Source organism: Planococcus citri, chromosome 2, assembly GCF_950023065.1.
Source record: "Planococcus citri chromosome 2, ihPlaCitr1.1, whole genome shotgun sequence".
Classification (NCBI taxonomy): Eukaryota; Metazoa; Arthropoda; class Insecta; order Hemiptera; family Pseudococcidae; genus Planococcus; species Planococcus citri.
Genome location: NC_088678.1, coordinates 42,513,133 through 42,534,426, shown reverse-complemented (window position 1 = coordinate 42,534,426; position 21,294 = coordinate 42,513,133). Strand labels below are relative to the sequence as shown.

The following is a 21,294-nucleotide window of genomic DNA, read 5'->3' as shown; positions in this document are numbered from 1 at the left end:
CGTAGGCAAAATTTTCAAACATTTTCAGACCAATAATTTTCCAAAAATTAAAAAAAAAAAAAACAAGAAAAAACGAAGTATCAAATCAATTCCCAGACACCAGACATATATAGTTGAGACAGATGTTAGTTATCTCAAAAACGCCCTAATCGATAGGAAATGGGTGGCTAGCCCTGTTCAACACTCACTGTCACATATGGAATGACATTTTTTTTAAAAACAAAGAATTTTTCAAAGCTCATTTCTTGAAGCAGGTAGTTATGGCAAATTGTAAATTAACCAATTATAAATAAACCAATATTGGTCTGAGTGGAGGATTAACGCTGTTATTGACATAAGTAGGTAATTACTACGTAAAATTCTAGAATCGAGCTCACCTTGATAACTTCAAGTAAAAAAAAAGTAGTCGGCACAGTTAAAATTTATGTCCAAAAAATATTAAAATAAATTTCAAAACAAAAAAATTTTCCAAGCACCAAGTCACCATTCCGAACACAACAAACAGTCAAAAAAATCGTAAATTTTTAGTCACCATTAATCAAAAAAAAAATTCACGAAAATTTTCGCGCAAAATTTCACATTTTATCAACGTTTTTACACCGGTCTCAAATGAATTTCGTTTAAAAACATTCGTATCACGTAATCTTATGTACAAAAATAACACCGAATTCAGGTATCATCAGCTGGTCGACAATCACGTAGTTTTAATTAAGCGTGTTATCATCGAAAACCTCGTAGGTATAACTAATTAAAAACCTTCATTAACACGCACTACCTCGTCGGTTATTTATTTACGCATAACTGACGAGAAAAAATTACTACAGCAGCGAGTCGAATATTTGAAGAATAACGAATCACAATACGCCGGATAGAAAATCGGTCATATTGGCACGTTTGCCTCCTACAGTGACAGAGGTAATTGATACATAGGTATGAATGTCATTCGATCGGAACACTTTAATTTTCTAGCATCTCGATCTATTACCAGTATTAATTTAAAAGTTGTAAAAATACGATAAAATTCAAATTACCTCGATCGCGAAATTACGTTACACTCGTAGACGCTAGACGTAACGGAAACGAACGAAATTACCCGTTGCTATCGTAACATAATTTTTTCGCGTTAATGAAAATTTTAAAGTTGCACTTGAAAAGTTTACTGTACTGGTACTCGGGGCGATACCATTACAGTATTGTAAACTTTTTCGATAACTACGTGGCGTTAGCGTTAACGAATGTTTGTTTTACGAATTAAGACTCCTTTTTAGTTATATGTACGCTTCGATTACTAATTTTCACACGAACCGAGAAATCGTATACCATACAGGCAAACCTAGGCCAACAGAGCTGAGGATTGGCTTTATTGACAGAAATAATTTATGTAAATAAGTACCAGAAAATTTTAAAACAATACGCTACGAAAATGCTGACGTATTGCGACCTATTGATAAACAAACGTTTACCAATCTCATATATACGAGTCGCTTAGGAATAGCCACTTCTTAAGTAGGTATCGGTTATTGTAGTTAATTTTATTCCGGATTGAAGAATAAAAACTTTAACGACAATACTGAAACACGATCATCTATCAACGGTTGAATTTTATTGCGCAACATTTATCATTATCATTATGAAAAGATAAAAAAAATACCGTCGATAAAATTATTATGTGATTTAATCATCCTCTACTGAGTATATTCACTTCATTTAATCGCAAAATTGCCCATCCTTTCACTTTGAAACGAATATTTAAAAAAAAACACACAATTTAATACTTACGTAGACGTACCAAGCTACCTAAGTATTTAAATAGGTAGGTAAATCACAAAGTAAAACTCCAGAAAAAGAATATTATCTAAATAAATGTACCTTGAAAAAAAAATACCATTAATTAAATCGCGATCAACTACTGTTATTTTTGTATTCCTAATAATTCATTTACCTCGTTCCAGTACCTTCTGCCAAAAATTATAAATAAATCTGCTTTCGAACTCACGTGGCTCAGTAGTTCGGTACGCGAGCTTCGAACTTTACAATGACGTTATTTCAATGAGGTAGGCTACTCAGTGATAAAGTACGTACTTTCATATAGGTACGTCATAAATAGGTCAGTACAGTTACAGGGCCAGATTTATACATAACATTTTTATCATTCGTTATCAAATATTAGAGAAAAAATTAGGTAATTATTTTAACATAGATGTAAGCAAGTTTCTACTTTCAAGATTAGAAAGCGAGTGAGAGAGAAGAAGGGTCAAGAGAAATCACAAAAAATTTGTATAAAAATTGAAAATGGATTTGTTCATTTTTTTTTTTTTTTTTGACACTTTCTACATGAGAATAGATTTTTTTAGACCAACCTAATTACAATTTTTTTAGATTCCAAGAAAACTAAGCGTTTATATAAAAAATCGAATAGAACCTTATCAATTTGAAAATTTTACAGTCTGCAATTTTGTTTCTATGTATTTATTTTCGTTGAAGTTTTTTTCGTCTAAAAAAATTATTTTTCGCAGGAAAGCTATTTATAAGGCTACGAAAACCAAGCTTCTCAGACAAAAATGTTACCTATTAAACTTTACTAATATGAAATTTTACACCCTATCATTTCATTTCTATTCATGTTTTTTCTGGTGTGCTTTTTTGGCTAAAGAATCAATTTTTTTAAGTGAGTGATGAGTTTTTCATTTTTGATTCATTCAGAATTTATTTTTAATTGTGACATGAAAATTACTCAAATTTAACAAATTAATGAAAAGAAACTACATAATAAGCCAAAAGTTTCAAACTAAAAAAAAAAAAAAAAAAAAAAAAAAAATAGATTGAGGTAAGTAAGTAATTAGGCTAATTTTTTCTGAGAGGTTCCTAAAATTTTGCACTTCTGCAATAAAATGACTTATTAGCTACGAATTAAAAAAATTTCCGCAGCACAGATAAATAGATATAGGTACCTACACAAAACAGGTGTGCATATTTTTTATCGAATGGGAACCTTTTACAACCTGTTCGCTTCGATTGAGCTAAAATTTGTCTCTTTGAAAGGGCAGCATGTCATTCACACCTCAAAACCAAATTTCGAACTACCGAAGTCGATTTATCGATTTTCGACGACTTTTTGAAAATGTCCAAAAGAACGATAAATCGTCGAGATAAACACATGAAAATCATTGCGACAACTTTCAAGTCATATCTGCAGCCTCAAGCAAAAAATTAACTTTTCTCCAGCTAATTGAAATTGTTTTAGAATGCACTGTAATTGACTTCGTCAGTTGAAAATATATTTCTGTCATAATTTCGACATCGTAAGCTGATTAAAATAGGTAAATCGCAAATCCGAAGAGACTGGTGATTGAGAACAGTAGTATTATTTTAACGTTAAAAATTTCACGTTTAAAAAATACATCTTCGTTTCTTACAAAAAATTACTCAGCCTCCCTCGCTCTTCGACCGATCCTTTGCCCATTTTCGAGCTAATTACGGAGGGAAAAATCCTTGGTCTTTTTAACATTACTATGACATATGTACAAAACTTCAAATCATGAAGGTTTTGATTTTTGATTTCAAATTGTCACGAATTTGACGCATACTAAGTATGCATGATAGCATCATAACGGTGAAAAAAATTCTTATCGCAAAATGTTATCGAAGAATTTGATGGGAAATAATTTTTTTAAATTATCGGTATGGTATTCGAATGACTAAAATGAGAATCATTGGAACATTTTCATTTATGGCAAATATAATGACGTCGTAACTCGTAACATCAGTACGATTACCTACATATGCACGTCGAATACAACTTGTATTTAATAACACGAGACGAGACTAAATTTTGTCCACGAATATATCCGAATAAACTCCGTACAACACATGCGATCTTCGTATATTCACTTCTTGAATCATATATGGATAAAACACCTTGAAATTCAACGATAAGGTACACGAAGTAGGTAGGTAGGTAATAGGTATAATCGGTAATTTCGTATTCTTCAATCAAACAGAATACGAAGAATTTTCACTCAGGTATTTGAATAAGATGGGAAAAATCACGTTTGAAAGAATTACTAAATAAATGTACGTGAGCAATTACACGCGATAAAAAAAATCTCAAAAGGTTGATAACTCACCTGTAAATTTTCAGTAGCCGTAGCAAGTCTGGGATAATCAATGTGACTATGAACTGACATCAAGTCCACCATGAAATCGACCTCTTCAACGGATTGTTTGACGTTTTGAACATTATCGGTGAATTTCTTCCATAAATTAGACCGTTCTTTTAAAATCTGTAGCACTGAATTGCATCGAGATTCCAAGGTTTCTTGATTCTTCTGTATCAGAGCGATTTTTTGATCGAGTTCGGGTAAACAGACCGCAATTCTTGACGATTTCGGTATCATGTGGAATATTTGACGTAATTTAGTAATATCTTGCCATTGAGATTTCAGTTCACCGTCGAGTATCTGATACGAATGAAAAATAGACCGGATGAGTCAAATTCCAGGAAAGAAACATAAAAAAATAATGGTGTTAAAATAATCTACCTCGCAATCTCTCAGAGCTTGATTGACGTCATTTTGTCTCAGTTTTAAGCTTTTTTCGCATTGATCGAGGATAACATTTTGGCGAGATTGCTCTCGATTGATTTTCTTTATGCCGTCTTTGATCGAATTAATGTGATCGTCGATATTTTGTACGTTGGCGACTTCATCGCTAAGGTTTCGATGGATATCTTGTACTCTAGAGGTGAGAGCACCTACTTTTTCCGATTCGTCGACTGTTAATAATCTATAGCAGAGGAGCTCGTTTTCGATATTCTGAGCTGCTTTTTCCATTACCTAAAAATATAGATATTAAATTGTTAAAGGACGAAAGTTTAATTTTTTTGCAAATTATACCTATCGGGTACTTGAGTCACATGCAGATTTCGAATTATTTTGAAATATCGCAAAAAATAATTTCTATTTTTAGTACAAGTTCAAAACTGAAGTGTTGTTAAGAGACTTTGAAAATTTGCATCATATGCAGTCTGTTTCAAAATTTTAAACTTTGATCAAAAATCAAGATAGTCCATTATGAACGATTTTTGATGATTTTTTTGATCTGATCCTTCAAATCTGAGGATCTGCAATTCAATTTACATCTATGTATAGCTCTCTTACAATATTATCAGGCAAATCATTCGACTTTTCAAGCGGACCTCACAAGACAAAGGACATACTAAACTGATAAAATGGATTAACGATACAGACTGCAGGAAAATTGATACTTTCAAATTTCTCAGAAGGCAATCTCATATCTCCACACATTCAATTTTGAAGACCAAACTACCCGATACCGACTGCAGGAAAAAGTAAACTGAACTAACTTGAACTTGATTCAAACAAAACTGAAAATCTTCTTCGTTATCTATGGTTTTTCCCAATTCACCAAACAAAGTTGATAAATTATTTAAATCTTGTTCCAAAGATATTAATTTCTGATCCAGAGGTATATTGGAATCGGCAAAATTATATGTAACTTTGGCTTGCAGATCGATCATCGTATTCGAAAGTGCTTCCCATTTTTGCTCCAGATCGAGGAATTTCTTGCGTTGCTCTTCAGCATCGATTAGAGATAGCGTTTTCAAAGCCTGATTAAACTGGGCGCTCAATTTTTCAAACATTTTCTTGTGTACGTCAAACTGGGCCAGTAAATCCTGCAAAAAAAATCAAAATTAATTAATTTTACGATACATTTTATTTTTTATTTTCTCTGCCGTAGTGACTGCTAATACCAACCCAGAACTTTTTCATGTCGCTAGTCTGATCGCATTGGTTGATTACTTTTTCTTTGGTATTCATCCATGACATTAATTTCTTTTTATTCATCTCGTACTGACTCCAGTTTTCGTCGAACATGTCCAATAAACTGTTGTTGTTGTTTACATTGTCACGTAATGCGATCACTTCTTGTTTGACATTCTCGTAACCGAATTGCAGTTGGGGGGATTTAACCAAATGATGTAAACTCTGAGCTGTCTCGATGAGTTGCGTTATTCTCGCTAAATGTTGATTGATGTCGTTGGATAAGGACTAACGAGAAAATGAAATATTCATTAGTTTCATCAAATATACCTACAAATTTTCTACCAATTTATTGCAGTAGGTAGGTACATATTCTTTTCTTAAAAAAAGATTCTAATTAGACGAATATTTGAAGGAGATCAACCATCCGTCCCAAAATATGCAACACGTAAAAAAATGTTAATGAGTTCTCAATTTGATATTTGATAAAATAGTCGTGAGTTGAAAATTTACGTATTTTGTTACATGTACACGAGTCATAAATCGACGTAATAAAAACCATAAAAACCGCCCAAGCTTATAATTAATTTTCGTAGTTTCATTGGTGACAAAAATACACCACATGGTATCGAAAATTAACGCTTGTATGTATCTTTTAAAATACGTATTCGATTAAACGATATAGGCAATCACTCACTTGATATAAAATCATTAATTGCTGGTAATCGGTAGATTTCACCGCTGATATGTCTGGTAACCTTTGATAAGCCAATTTCAGCCATAATCTTTCTTCTTCAATGCCTTTATTAATGATCATCCATCTTGACGCAATTAAAGACATTTGCTGAGAGTGCGAAGAAGCTTTATCCAATATTTCCGATGATCTTTTGATTAATTCGGAATGTTGCGGATGGTATTTGTTACGGGTATCGTTATCTAGATGGCTTTCCAGAGACTCTAATATACTTTTGCAGTGGTTCAAGTTCACGAAGAAATTGCGATGGGTTTGCATTTCATCCTGAGAAATTTTTCAAAATAATTAGGTAGGTAGACAGAATTTTAATTACAGATCATGTAGGTACAGTATACAAAAATTAAACAAGTAGGTAGGTAAAAATTTAGGTAGGTACCTGCAAGTGACTGAATGATGAAACATTTATGGGCAAAACCATCAAGCAATCCGCAATATCCATGATTTTATCGAATTCTTTCAACGTTAATTCGTACTCTTCGATTAGGCAAATAATTTGCAATAATCTATCTTTTTCGGCGGTTATGTTACTTTCCATATTCCTGGTATCGGTATAAACGTCGTAAATTTCCATGGGAACTTCGAAAGTAGGATAGCATCGCAGAATTTCTTCAACTGTCGCCATTAAAGCTGGAAGTTGAGATATGCGATTTTGATTCTCTTCTTCAAACTCTTCCAGAGCTGCCAATTTTCTCTGAAGAAAAAAAAAACAGGTATGTAATTAATTATAATAAAATTAAGTACACGTCACACCTAGTGATGCAGTATCAAGGTAAAATATTAGGTATATCGATATAAATCGATATTTTTTGGATCACTAACAGGCAGAAAAAGTGAAGTGAACCAATATATCTTACCTCAACAGGTAGATCCGCATCATCATACATTACATTTTCAATATTGGACTTCAACGATCGAATAAATTCAACGGTCTCGTTCAATTTGGCATTGAAATCATCAATAGAAACTTGAGCATGTTCCAAATCAACAGCTCTTGACTTGATCACATTGCTTACGTTTTCCACTTGATTATAGAGTAGGCCTAAAATGTATTTGCATTTTTCGGCATCTTCGGATGGCAAATGTTCGAGAGCTGTACCACTAGATTTCGTCAAAACATCGATAACTTCTTCTTTGACAATAGTTTCGACCTCGACGATAGATGTAAGGATAGCCTGTTGTTCTGCAGGAGCTTGAGGCTCCGATGAATGCTACAATATTGAAATCAATCATTATTAGGACGAACAAAATTTGACATTTATAAACTAAAAATGTAGGCCTAATGGGAATGCTATGGAAAAAATTCCAATAAGCATTGAATGCATTCACAATATTACTGTGGATATAATACAAAGAAATACAAATGGGTGCAACACAAAACACCAACAACTCATGCAACAAAGGCAGGTACAAAGACGTTTCATTCATTTGCTGATCGTGCTTTAAGTGAAATCTACATACAATTTGAATTTCTCAATTATTTTAGAAACCTAAACCTACCGATTATCTATTTTGAACTACACAATTTTCCTATCTGAGGTCGAAGATAATGAAAATGGGAAATGTATAGGTATGAATCATTATCAGAGTATACCATCCATACTCTCCCACTCCCTCAAGATATGGAGGTTATGAAAATATGCGCTATGCTAAATAATGTAGGTAGTAGGTACCTATTTACATCTCATCTCAACACTTCAAGAATGCATTATTCACAACTGAAACGCCTCATAAGTCATACTCAAATAATTACGCTCTTATTCAATGAAAATTATTTTTGCTGCAAAATATGTAAGTATTTACAAAAAATGACTCACCTCTAAAGTGGTAATGTGATATTCAAGACTTTCCAACAAGTCAGAAGCATACTGCACAGAATCTACAATCGATTTTCTAATACCATCAACATCGTGATTTTGAACGTAAATCTCAATGGGTTTCAAAATTGTTTGGAAATCTTTTGTTTTCTTTTTAATATGATCCAAATCTAGTTGAGGTTTAAGATAAAGAATCGTATATGGAACAGTATAAACATCATGTAATTTGGTAACCAATGAATCGCTGACATGTTCTAAATCATCGGTAGAAACAGGAACAGGTTTTTGTTTGATTTCATCATATTGTTCATCTAAAGCTGCAAGTTCCTCTTCATCGTCTGACAAGTTCTTAGGAATGATTGGTAAAGCTTTGGTATCACAGCGACGAATTTTCTTCTTCTTTGATTTAGTAGGAACAGCATCTTTAGGAGGTACTTCGATGGTGTCAGTTGGAAAATCTTTTGGAGATTTAGTAGGCGCATTGGTGTATTGTTTAGAAACAGAAGATGTTACAGTTCTTTCCACGTCGACCTGCAGGTCATCTTTAGAAGCTTGAACAGCTGCATTGCTGGTATGCTCTGACAATCGTGGTATTGTACTGTTGATGTTGATTTGATCATGTTCGGGAGCTTTGATAGGTGCGGCGGTGGAGCATTCATGAACTGAAGAAGGTACAGTTTTGCTTTCAATACCACCTCCCCTGCATTCAACAATTTGAACAGGTGCGCTGATTTTGGTTCTGATTTCGACTTGACCACCTTCAGGTGCTTTGGTAGATGACGTGGTGGTGAAACATTCAGAAACTGAAGACACAACTTTGCCATCGCCATCAACTTGGCTATCTTCAAGAGATTTAGGAGGTGTGCTTATGAAATGTTCAGGTCTTGAAGAAGATACAATTTTGGCTTCAATTCTCACTCGACCATCTTCACGAACTTTGATAGGTGTAATAGCGGAATATTCAGGGGCTGAAGGCATAATTTTGCTATCAATGTCAATCTGGATATCTTCAACAGTTTTGGCAGGTTTACTGGTGAAATGTTCAGGAATGGAAGCAGGCACCATTTTGGTTTCATTGTTGACTTGACAATTTTGAGTTTCAATATGTTTGCTAATAACTTGTTCAGTATCATCAGAAGACTCCACTTTATGTTTAATGTCAATTGGAACAACTATAGATGCTTCCACTGGTGTTTTAATCAATTGTTCAGAAGTATTACGGATATGTTTAGGGTCAGAAGAAGACATCAGTTTGTTTCCAATGTCAATGGGGACATCTTTGTATTTCTCAGAAGATGTTTCAGCAAATTGTTCAGAAATTGAATCCAATGCTTCATTTTCTACAATTTCTCCAAGGTCTAAAACTTTTGAGTCATCAGATTGTGCAAGGGTAATTTTTTCTTTTGATGTTTCCATTGGTCTGACCAATTCTTCAACATTAACTGGATTTTTGGCTTCATCAAACAATGATATTACTGGTTCTTTTTTGCCATCAAATATAAGTACAAAAGGTTGTTTGTTTTTATAAGCAAAACGCAATAGTTTTCCTTCTGAATTATACAATTTTTTTTTGAGTTGTCCTTTTTTATTAAATGAAGTGTTTGTAGGATTTCCTTGAGAATCAAACAATAATATGTTGGGTTCATGATTTATGCCGTAGAGAGGTATCATGGGAACTCCTTCATCATTACAGCATAGAGAAATAAGCTTTCCATCAATATTAAAAACTGATTTGTCAACCTGCAGAGATGGCGTACTGGATATTTGGAGTTCTTGATCAGGTGATTCAAATTTCACTTTTGTGGATTCAGATTTTGGATCAGTTCCCTTTTCTGGAGTTGAAAGTGCTGGCTGGTCATGAGAAATTGTTGTTGTTGGGATGATAGATTCAATATTTAGGCATTGTGTGAGCTTTTCAGTAACATCATGTAACTGCATGTCTAAGGCTGATTCTTTGATGGTTATAGGATTACCTTGCTCATCAAATAAAGCTACAATAGGTTCACCATCGTCATCATATAATGAAATTACTGGCTGTCCTTCAACTTCATGTATCAGATTCAAAGGTTTACCTTTGGCATTGAAAAGATGTTTGGATGACTCGCCTCCTTTAAAATATGATGGTTTGATAAGTTTACCTTTTGAATCAAATAAAGGTATGATAGATGTGGATTCCAAGTCATATAGGCGTACCACAGGTATTCCTTGGTAGTCACAGATTATAATACGTTTTCCATTTGCATCAAATACGGGATTATCAATGTACTTGGATATCACCAATAAAGAATTCTCCTCTGAGCATGGTTCTATTTTGGGAGGTTCAGATTTTACAAGAACATTATAATGGGTAGGTAACGTTTCTTCAGACTGAACTTTGGGAAGATGAGTTTTTTCAGGAAGCTGTTCACCTGGTACAGATGATTTAGATGATGAAATCTGGACTTTATTATTTTCAGGTGATCCTTTTTTGGATTTTTCAACATTTGGAGGTTCATTATTATGAATGGATGATTCCAAAGGTTTGGCCTCTTCTCCTTTGGCAGATACAAATGGTTGCTCACTCAGTTCTGAAGTTTTAATTGCTGAAATGAGTGTTTCTTGCTTTGCAGGAGATGATCTTTCAAGTTTTTCTGATTGTAGTGGTAAATAATCATGGATTAATGTTTCTTCAAGTTCAACTTCTTTCTCATCATAACTCAATGTGTATTGCTGCTTATTCGATTCAGATGATTTAGGTGATGAACTGGATATGTTTTTCTCAAGGGATGAGACTTTTAAGAGATCATCTTGATCATGAGATGTTCTTTCAATTTTTTCCTCATGAGGAGGTGATAATGGTTGGTCATCCTCTTTCAGTGGTTGAGAGAAAATAGGAATAGATTCGTGTTTGGATTTTATTGAAACATTATCCTGATCTGCCAAATTGATTTGCAGCTCAGTTTTTTCTTCATAGATTGATGCAACAGGTGATTCACTAGAGGTGAATGTTTTAGGCGGTGAAGCAGATGACTTAAGCTTTTTACTAGATGATTTCCTTTTCTGCTTTGTGGATTTTACTAGATGATCATCAGAGCTAGGCAGTATAATTACAGGTTCAATTTTGGAAGAAGATATTGATTTTTTATCATCAGAAGATGATTTGAATAAATGAATTTCTAGCTCTTTAGCAATATCAGAATTGCTGGGGAAAGCTTCTTCAGACTCAATTTTGTGAATGTGGCTCAACACAGAAGGTTGTTCATCATACCCCAAAGGTTGGGTAGGTAGAGGAGATAAGACCTTCATTTTTTCAGTGAACAAATCTACTTCAGGTGTTTCAACTGCCACCTCCAATTTACAACTATCATCATGCACTGAAGTTGAAATTTGTTCAGGTAATGGAACAGACATTGCTTTTTGTATTTCAATATTTTCAACAATTGATGTCAATTGTTGTTTGTCAAGTTTCAACTGTTCATTTTGTGAAGCAGGTAAAATTTGAATTTTTTTATGAGAAGGTTCTATTTCAAGTTTTTCAGGAGTTGCAATAAGTTTGGCAGAATTTGATTGTGAAGAAGAAGGTTGCTTGATTGGTTTTAAATCTTCAAGAAGCACATGTTCCAATGAAATATCTTCATCAAGTTTCAGTTGCATTTTAGGTAATTTTTCAACAGGTAAAGAATTTCCACTTCTGTCAAAACAGGGTATAATAGGTTTACTTTCATCATCATAAAATGGTATCAATGCTTGGTTTTCATGGCTAAAAACCAACTTTAAAGGTTTTCTCTTCGAATCATAAAGTGGTGTAGTGGGTTGACCATCTTTAAAGGATGGCTTGAGAGATTTACCTCGAGAATCATACACATTAATCAATAATTTGTGTTTTGAATCATATAAAGGAATCATGGGTAATCCTTGTTTATCATAAAATACAGAAATTTGTTTTCCATCTCTGTTGTAAAAACATTCTAATAAGTATGGTAATGATGCTGTAGAGGAATCAAATCTTTCACAAACTGCAATATTTTCAAGTTTCTCAGGTGAACTGGTATGTTCCAAAGAATACACAGTCTCCAGCTCACTTTTAGGAGGTTTCTCAAGTAGCTTTCCAGATGGATCTAATGCATCAGAAGATGAAGTATCTGGGCTCACTTGTTTTTCAAGTAAGGTTTGGGATGATAGAAATTCTTCAACATTGATAGGAGAGCCATGTTCATCAAATAAAGAAAGTAGAGGCTCTCTCTTCTCATCATACAAATAGAACAATGGCTGCTTTTCAATAAAGATTAACTTTAATGGTTTATTTGTAGAATTATAAATAGGTTTTGTTGGCTGTCCTTTTTTGTTGAAAGATAGCTTTATTGGCTTGGCTTTAGAATCATACAATGGTATGATAGGCTTATTGTTCAAATCATACAAAGGTACTAGTGGTAATCCTTGCTTGTCATGGAATAGTTTTACAATATTTCCATGCTCATCAAACAAAAGTATTTCTGATTTTTTCAAAGGTGCCATTAATTGCTCCTTCACACATGAATCTGCTATTAACATTTTTGATGCATCACCAGAATTTCCTGAAGATGTTGCCTCATCACTAGTACAAATATTATGATCATCATGCCCAGTTATTGCAATCTTGAAAGAAGGTTGTTGATATTGCAGTACATTTGCAATGGGCACTGGACTACCATCACCATCATATAAAGTCACTATAGGTTCTCCTTCATCATCAAATAACAGAACAAGTGGTTCTCTCTCCAAATCATAAATAACTTGTAATGGTTTCCCTTTTGCATTATAAAGGGGTTTAGTTAACCTCCCATTTTCATCAAATAAGGGTTTCATTGCTTTACCTTGAGCATCATAAGTTGGAATTAATGCCTTATACTTTGAATCACACAAAGATACCATTGGAGACCCTCTGGTATCAAAAAACACAGTAAGGGGTTTTCCTTCGGTATTAAATAGTTGTTTCTGATTGTCTACTGATAAGGTAAATATTGATTCTGCCTTATCCTTTGTTTTAAAATCAATTGTCTGCCCACTTTTATCTTGCAAGAATATTGTAGGGTTTCCATGTATGTCCTGCAAAGCAACAAGTGGTTTACCATCTTGATCATATGATAGCACAATGGGATTTCCCTGAGCATCATACAAAGGTGTGATGAGTTTTCCATTGTTGTCAAAGGAAGGGACAACCAAGTTACCATGCCCATCATATACAGGTAGAAGAACATCATCATTAGTGTCAAATAAAGGTATGAATGATTTTCCTTTAAAATTATATATGATTGGTACAGGTTTGTTTTCCAAGTTGAACATTGGCACAGATGGTCTTTCAGGTATAAACTCTAAGGATGTTTCTTGATATAATGGTGCTAATAATTTCTTTGGTGGACTGCGCAGGGGAGGTGTAAATTTTCTATGAACTGTTCCAGAATCATAAGATGTTTCTCCATGTTCACCAATAGTTTTCTGAGAAGGTTCAGTAGAACTATTAGATAAATCAGGGCTCTCAACAGGTGTCTCTACCACTTTGTGTACTTCCTCTGGAAGTTCAGTTGAAGTGGTCTCAAAATTGTCAGATAGAGCAGGGCTTGTAATAGGTATCTCCACAACTCTGCGTTCCATCTCCAACATTTTTCTCTCATGTTCAATAAACATTGAGCATTTTTCTCTATTGTTAAGGTCAGATGCTACCAATATTTCTTTGTGGTTAGATTTAGACTCAGTCAACATATCAAGTTTTTCTTGTTGATTTTCAATAGAGATCAGAAGTTTAGGAAACCCACCAGATTGCTTTTCAAGATCAGAAGTTGATGTAGTAGATTTTATTACTACATTATACTGTTCAGGTTCACTGATTTGTTTTTTAGATTTCTTTTTCTTACTACTTTTTTTGCTTTTTGGCTCATCTATTGAAGTTGACTTTTCTTCAACATTATGAATAAATGAAGTTGGTTCTTCCAAGTAAGAATGTGTTTTAGTTCTTGATACATCAGATTCAAATTCTTTATCAAAATGTTCCATGATTTTCTGTTCTATTTCAGTATTGAACTCTGCTTCATCCATTTCACAAATGGACTCGGATGATATGAATACTTCTTCAACATGATCAGTAAATGCAACTTTTTTCTTTTTTTGTGGTTTTCTATCTGGTGATTTTCCTGACTTCTCATGTATCTGTGCAATTTCCTGCACAGGTATATGAGGTTTACTAATAGAATCCTGAGGTAAATCAGAAATTGACAATTTGTTTGTGGTTTGATCAGGGTTCTCTATTGATTCGTTAATTAGGTCAATAATTTTTGTACTTTGCAAATTTGGTGACTCAGAAATTAATGACCCAGGTTTTTCTGTGCCTTCATTCCTGATTTGAATGAGTTTTTCTATTGGTTCATTTATTGTTCCAATAGGTTTTGTCTGATCTCCAAGACTCATAGTCAAAGGAGAGGCTGATTTATTTTCAAAAGTATCAGATGATTCAACTGGTTTTGTAGGTTTGCCTCTTTTCTTACTTTTTCTGATCTGTGAAGCAACCTTTTCTGTTTCTGGACTAAATTCAAATATTGGTGATACAGATTGGCGTTTGGGAACTTTCTGCAAATCAAATGATTCAATTGGCAGCCCTTTTTTATTTAGAGACAATTCATTATCAGGAACTGAGACCAACTGACTATCATGAACAAGTTCAACTGAGTCAAATTTGATTGGTTCTATCTCAGATTCAGGGGATATCTGAATGGGCACAACAGATTCATCTTTGCCTGTTGATGAAGATTTTGTGATTTTCTTAATGTCAGGACAAAGCAATGATTCACCTGTGATTTTACATTGTGAAGTAAGTGGTTCTGTTTTTAAATCATTGAAATGTTTCATAGGAGCTGTGGATATTTTTTCTATGAATACTGGATCTGTTGAGTGTACCTTTATATCATGAGGTGATTTCTCCAAAGAAATTGGCAGCTCTTTGGCATCAACTTCAATTTCCTCAAGTTTTATTTTTGAATCTCCAACTGGTTTGATTGATATAATCAGATCAGAAGTAATTTTTCCCTGTTCAGAAGAAATAGGCTTTTGATCAGGATCATCTGTAGGTTCAATAGCTTTGTTTTTAGAAGTATGTTCATCCAAAGGTTTATTTGATGAAACCTTTTCAGATTCGTGCCTAGATAATCTCTTTGGAATCACACATTTTTCTAATTCATCACTGATAGAGGAAACTGGTGTCTGAGTTGGTTTTTCATCATCTACAAACCTATTCACCTCTACAGAAGAAATTTGTTGTTCTAAAACAGGAACCTCACAATCATTAGATGGTTTTGCATGTTTATGAGATCTCTTGCCTTTTTTAGTTTTTTTAGAAGAAATATCTGCTTTTTTTTCAGCACTAGAAAAAGCTGTTGGAACTTGTTCAACATTATGAATTTCAACATCTGATTGCACCTCTGTCACAATCATTTCAGGTTTTACATCAGCAGTGAATATCACTGATACAGCTTCTGAAGGAATATTTCCAAGTTCATTAGAAGATGCAATTTTTTCTACGCCTAATTTTTCTGATTCTAATCCATGTTTAAGCTCTTCATTGTCAGGTTTGGGTGAGTCTTGAATCAATTCACATTCCTTAAATGTAGGTTCTTTTTCTGATGGTTTTCCAGATAAATATTTCTGAGCAGAATTTACTGCATTCTTGATAGTTTTCAAAATTGGACTGTTAGAAGCATTAAGAGAATTTTCATTTTCCATAGTTGGTTCTGCACCAGGAGCAATATAGGCCATTTCTTCAAAATGTTTTTCTCTGGCTGTGTCTAATTCAAAACCAGTATGTGCTGATTCTTCATCAGGGTGCTTGCGTGAAAAACTAGGATGTTTTAGTTTTGTTTGTTCAACTGTGATTGGATAAGCTGATATTGTTTCCTCAATAGTTTCTTCAAAATCTTTGTGTGAAATGGGAGGTGATGATTGCTTTTCAACTTTTTCTTCAGTGCTACTGGGAAAGACTTGTAAATCTCCTTTTTCTGAGTCAGGAATAACTGGTTCAGGAATTTCAACAGTTGGTAGAGAATACTCATACAAAATGTTTTTCTCTCCATCAGCATTATCAATTTTATATGGAAAACCTTGTAGATCTTTTACTGTGCTAGTAGGTGGCAGTGCCACTTCCTCAACCATTTCTGAAGAGTGCTTGAAAACCAAATCATGTGATTGCACATGTTTGTCTTTTTCGATTTCATTGGGACCAGTTGAAAAACTTTCTTTTTCTGAGCCATGAGAAACGGATGCAGCTTTCTCAGAAGTCTCTTGAGAGTGCTTAAAAGATACATCATGAGATTGTACACTCATTTCTTTTTCAGGTTTGTCAGGAACAGCTTGCAAATCTTTCATTGTTTGAGAAATTGATACAGCATTTTCAACCACATTCAGTGGATGATCAGGAGAAACATCATAAGGTTGTACAACCATATCTTTTCCAGTATTGTCAGGAGCTGCTTGCAAATCTTTTTCAACATCAAGTGGTGCTGAAAGAGGTTTTTTGGCTGTTTTTGCAATATTTTTTCCAGAAACATTTGCAGGTGATACTTGCTCTTTTTCATTGATTGCACCAGGAGCAATTATTGAATCTTCTACCAATTGGGTGGCTGGTTCATCAGAACGTTTTGAAGCATCAGATGCAAGTTTACGTTCCTTTACCTAAAAAACAATAGTTTTATTACAGTAAACGCAGCTACTGATCCAATAAAAATCCAGCAGATACACCAAATTCAAAGCGCTTATATTGGGTATTGTTAATTGAAGAGGTTTGGTAATTTTTAATTGCTTCTTATAAATAAAACTTAATAAACTTGATTGACGAGATATTATGCACATAAATTCATAGCAGAATTAGATATAGGCAGTAGCAGTATTCAAGAAAGACGGAAAGTTAATGAGACAAGGCAGGTTAAATTAGCAATATTTTATTCAATCAATTAGAACCTGAAATAGAAAAAAATAAATAGAAGAAACTGAAAGAATTCCTTACTTTGCATGGTAAAAACGAAACGTGATAATGATAAAATGATCGATCATGTGCAGTTGTGCAGCTTATTTCAATAGGTCGTATTTTAAAAATATACTGACATTAATAGATACCAATTCTTTTTTCCAAACAAGCATACCCATCACCAGTCTGACAAAACAAAATTCACATTCGCCACAAAGAACAGAACCAATATAATTCATCACAACAATCACCACACCTTATACCTCATTTTTAATTGAACAAAAAAAAATAAAAAAATAAAACATACATAGTTACTTATTTATTGAAAAAAAGGAGAAAAAACACAATAATAATATTTACATCATCATTGTGAAATTAATAATAAAGAAAATAGGTGGTAACCAATGAGAGCAAACAGTCATATATAATGGTAACTCAATAAATTAAGTAAAGGTATCTATTTAATAAGAAAAAAAATGAAATTTTGAGAGATCAAGAATAATCAATTTTTGGAAAATATGTAGGTACAACTAAAATCTACCTATTTGTTGATTTTTCTCAAGCAAAAATTTTTTTGAAAACAATACACATTTTTGACAACACAAGAAGGATCAATATTCAAAAGCACCAGATATCACAACATAGGATTGATACAATGTGTAAAGCACACATAGGTAGGATAAGAAACATCATTTTAAATTATTTTTATGGGATCAAAATTTGAAAGTGCCTATATTTCACAGCATGGGATTTTTAAAAATGTGTAAAGCACACATAAGTAGGATAAGAAACGTCAAAATTTTAGATTATTTTCATATATTTTAAGGAGAAGAAAAACATTTAGGGAATTTGGTGATGCAGATTAGGCAAAGAAACATTATTCCAAATGAACGTCAAAATAATATGTGCTCCCATTCAAGCATTTTATACAGAGAGCATTATTTTTGTACGACATATATAGATGAGTTTCATTACCAATTTAAGATATAATGAACACATCTTTGTACAATCGAACCTTTAATATTTACATACGATGCCTGTATAATCGTGTTCAACTAAAACTAATCCTACAAGCAAACCTCTATGTCATGAATCGAATCAAAAATAATAAAATTCAACAATAAAGTATATAAATAAAGATACCAAAGCGAAAGCAAATCCCATGCATGCAACGAATATTATACGAGTAGGTAGATAAAGAAAGCCTATAATAGGTTCTAACACCATGTGCTTTTTAATTAAATTTTGGGGCTACCTGAATATTATCAAGTTTTTCCTCGATTAATTTTATAACGTTGGTAATTTCAATATTTCTTTGATCTATATTGGTTAAAATAGATTTGAAGTCTGGATCACTTGGATTCAGAGTCAGATATGGAACACAGATTTCAGCATGCTCTTTATTTTGTTGTATTTGATGAGCGATTTCTTCTTGTATCTCCTTCAGGAAGATATGTACCAAAAAAATTATAAATAATGTGCAAAATAAGAACCAAGCCCAACTAAAATTAAAAAAGGTACTCACCTCGCATACTTTTCGTTCCTCGGCAGGATGATCGGCATCATCCGCAGCAGCTAATTTTAATTCGGCTGTCTTGATCCAATTTTCCGATCTAATCAGGTACTCTTTACATTTGACTAGATCCTGTGCTTTGGCAGGAATTTCGGTAACTTTTGGCTCCGGTTTAACTGAGATTTCTGGTTCTTTGATATGTTTCTTTAGAGGACTTTTTTGTTCCTCCTGAAAATTTTAATTTAATTCATTAACACTCTGTCACTGTAGTTTTGTTAGATATAATTTTATTTTCAATACATTACCTCAGGAACTCCCAATAAGAGTGATTTCAATCGGTCAACTTTATCCTCCAAAATTTTCAATTCTGAAACCAGCTCATCGTATTCGGTCGAATCATCAAGGTTTTCCGATTTACTTCTGACTATGCCAATTTTTTTGTTCACGTCTTCCGAAATTTGCATCATTTTAGATTTTTCTTTTGGGCTTTTACCCTTCAGTAAACTTTTGGCACCATCTAAATTCTCTTGGATCTAAAATTTCATGAATTTTTCAATATATTAGAGAACAAGTATTTGAAATTTAAGTCATTTTTTAAATCATAGTATTATACAAACAATGTGAGTATAATATTACTGTCTCAAAAAATAAACTGAGATTGAGGACATGTCTCCCATAAGATTTGAGGGGCTCGATAAGATGAGGGGAGGAGTCAAAATGTGTATAATTCCATTTTTAATGAGAAATGAATTTTTTAAAAGAGCATGATCCAAAACTCCCACAAACAAAATCTCAGCAACGCAATTCATTTTTCAAATTTTGGAAAATGTTTGAGACCATCACAATGACCATGGATGCGTAAATTTATTTTGTTAGCCGAACATTTGTTTTTTAACCTGCTTGTATGCATTGCAGCTCAATTCAAAAATTTTACACATTTTAATTTTAAGGTAAAGGTAAACATAATATTTGAAGAAACACAGTATGAAATGTAGTATGTAGGTGAAAATCAAATTTTTGGCTATTCTACGAGACACGAGTAGGTGTTAGATGCAAATTGCAAAGTAAATTTTTAACAGTTTCATTTTTTAAAAATGAAAAATTGGTGGGTAACTCTGGTTTCAAAAATATGACATTTTAAAATAAAAAATAGGGACCTACAGCAAAACTTGAAAATGAAAACTGTTAGCTGAGAACGCTTTCTACACTCCTTTTTTGTACACAAAAAAAAGCGATGTACCTACACAAAGAAGCGATACAATGAAACATTATTTTACTTAAGCTGAAAACGCACCAACTACATACAATGTGAGTACCTAGCTACAATAAATTAAAACAAACATTACGAATCATCATTTAAAAAATACACCATAACCAAGACTACTGGTAACACAAAATTTAAAAAATATTAAACACATCAAGCGCAGGTACGTAGGTAGGTAGCGAGTACATTACCTACATTCAGTGGCAGATCATTTTGTGTGCTATGAATAAGTAGTAGGAAGGGGGTAACATTCAGTCGTACACCTGCAAAAATGGTCATTGGTAGGTTATCTGAGATGTTACTGTACACTTTATGTTTACTGGGGTCAGTCCTTTTTCAATTTATTTTTTTCAAAGATAGTCAAGCAAAAAATCCTGGCTGCAAATGATCTCAACAACACATTGGAAATTTTTTTAATTTTTAGATCAATGTTTACCTCCTCATTTGACAAAAATACAAATTTTGCAAAATTTCAAAAATTTCCGTATGCTTTAAAAAATTGATTTGTACGTCTTATAATTACGAAAAAAAAAACCATTAGAAAAGCTCCAAGTTCATCTTTGTCGAGTTCAGGAGTTCTCAAAATATGCGATACTTAGACCTTTCTTTCAAAAGAAGTAGGTATGAATAATGAAGAAACTTTTTTCAAAAAATATCAAAAATTTTCAAATTTTTCTAGCTTTGAGCCCAAGATTTCAAGAATAAAACAGATTCTATCATGATGAAACGAAAAGCCCTGATGACAAAATTGATTTAGTTTTCAAATTCAAGATTATTCTTCATACACAAGACCAAACCATAATTACTTTTTCATATGTAGAACAATTTTTTCTCAGCAATTTTTCTGTGGTTACTTCAAAATTGAAACATAGTAAAAAATTGTATCAAAAATAAAAATTCAGTTCTTCACACTTGAAATCTGCCACTGAATACAATATTAATTAAACAATGTGACATAAAAAGCACAAAACACATGATTACACACAATTGCAAACCTAAAAACAGAGTAGGTAACGAAGTACAAAATGAATAAATTCATGAGATTAGGAACTAAGTAAGTATACATATAGGCAGGTACCTACCTACATAGTAAACACACCAAATGCTATTTGCCGGCAAAAATCATGATGGATAAAATTGCATTTAATTCGCAATCAAATAGGTACATACCTAGGTACTTACATAGGATACAACTATGCAA

At 33.1% G+C, this 21,294-nt stretch overlaps 1 protein-coding gene across 6 annotated transcripts in view; it reads right to left on the bottom strand.

Moving 5' to 3' along the window:
* Positions 1 to 21,294, bottom strand: part of Msp300 (Muscle-specific protein 300 kDa) — a 113,215-nt gene that overhangs the window by 9,572 nt on the left and 82,349 nt on the right. For 5 of the 6 annotated variants that reach the window (XM_065350296.1, XM_065350297.1, XM_065350299.1 and 2 more), the window contains 11 exons: positions 19,135 to 19,362; positions 18,842 to 19,057; positions 18,572 to 18,757; positions 8,352 to 17,024; positions 7,392 to 7,745; positions 6,914 to 7,228; positions 6,481 to 6,801; positions 5,778 to 6,071; positions 5,366 to 5,695; positions 4,542 to 4,835; positions 4,128 to 4,460 (listed from right to left, as the gene is read on the bottom strand). In XM_065350296.1, coding sequence (XP_065206368.1) covers positions 4,128 to 4,460; positions 4,542 to 4,835; positions 5,366 to 5,695; positions 5,778 to 6,071; positions 6,481 to 6,801; positions 6,914 to 7,228; positions 7,392 to 7,745; positions 8,352 to 17,024; positions 18,572 to 18,757; positions 18,842 to 19,057; positions 19,135 to 19,362 — 11,544 coding nt within the window. The remainder of the gene's footprint in view (positions 1 to 4,127; positions 4,461 to 4,541; positions 4,836 to 5,365; positions 5,696 to 5,777; positions 6,072 to 6,480; positions 6,802 to 6,913; positions 7,229 to 7,391; positions 7,746 to 8,351; positions 17,025 to 18,571; positions 18,758 to 18,841; positions 19,058 to 19,134; positions 19,363 to 21,294) is intronic. The other variant, XM_065350300.1, reaches the window with a different exon arrangement.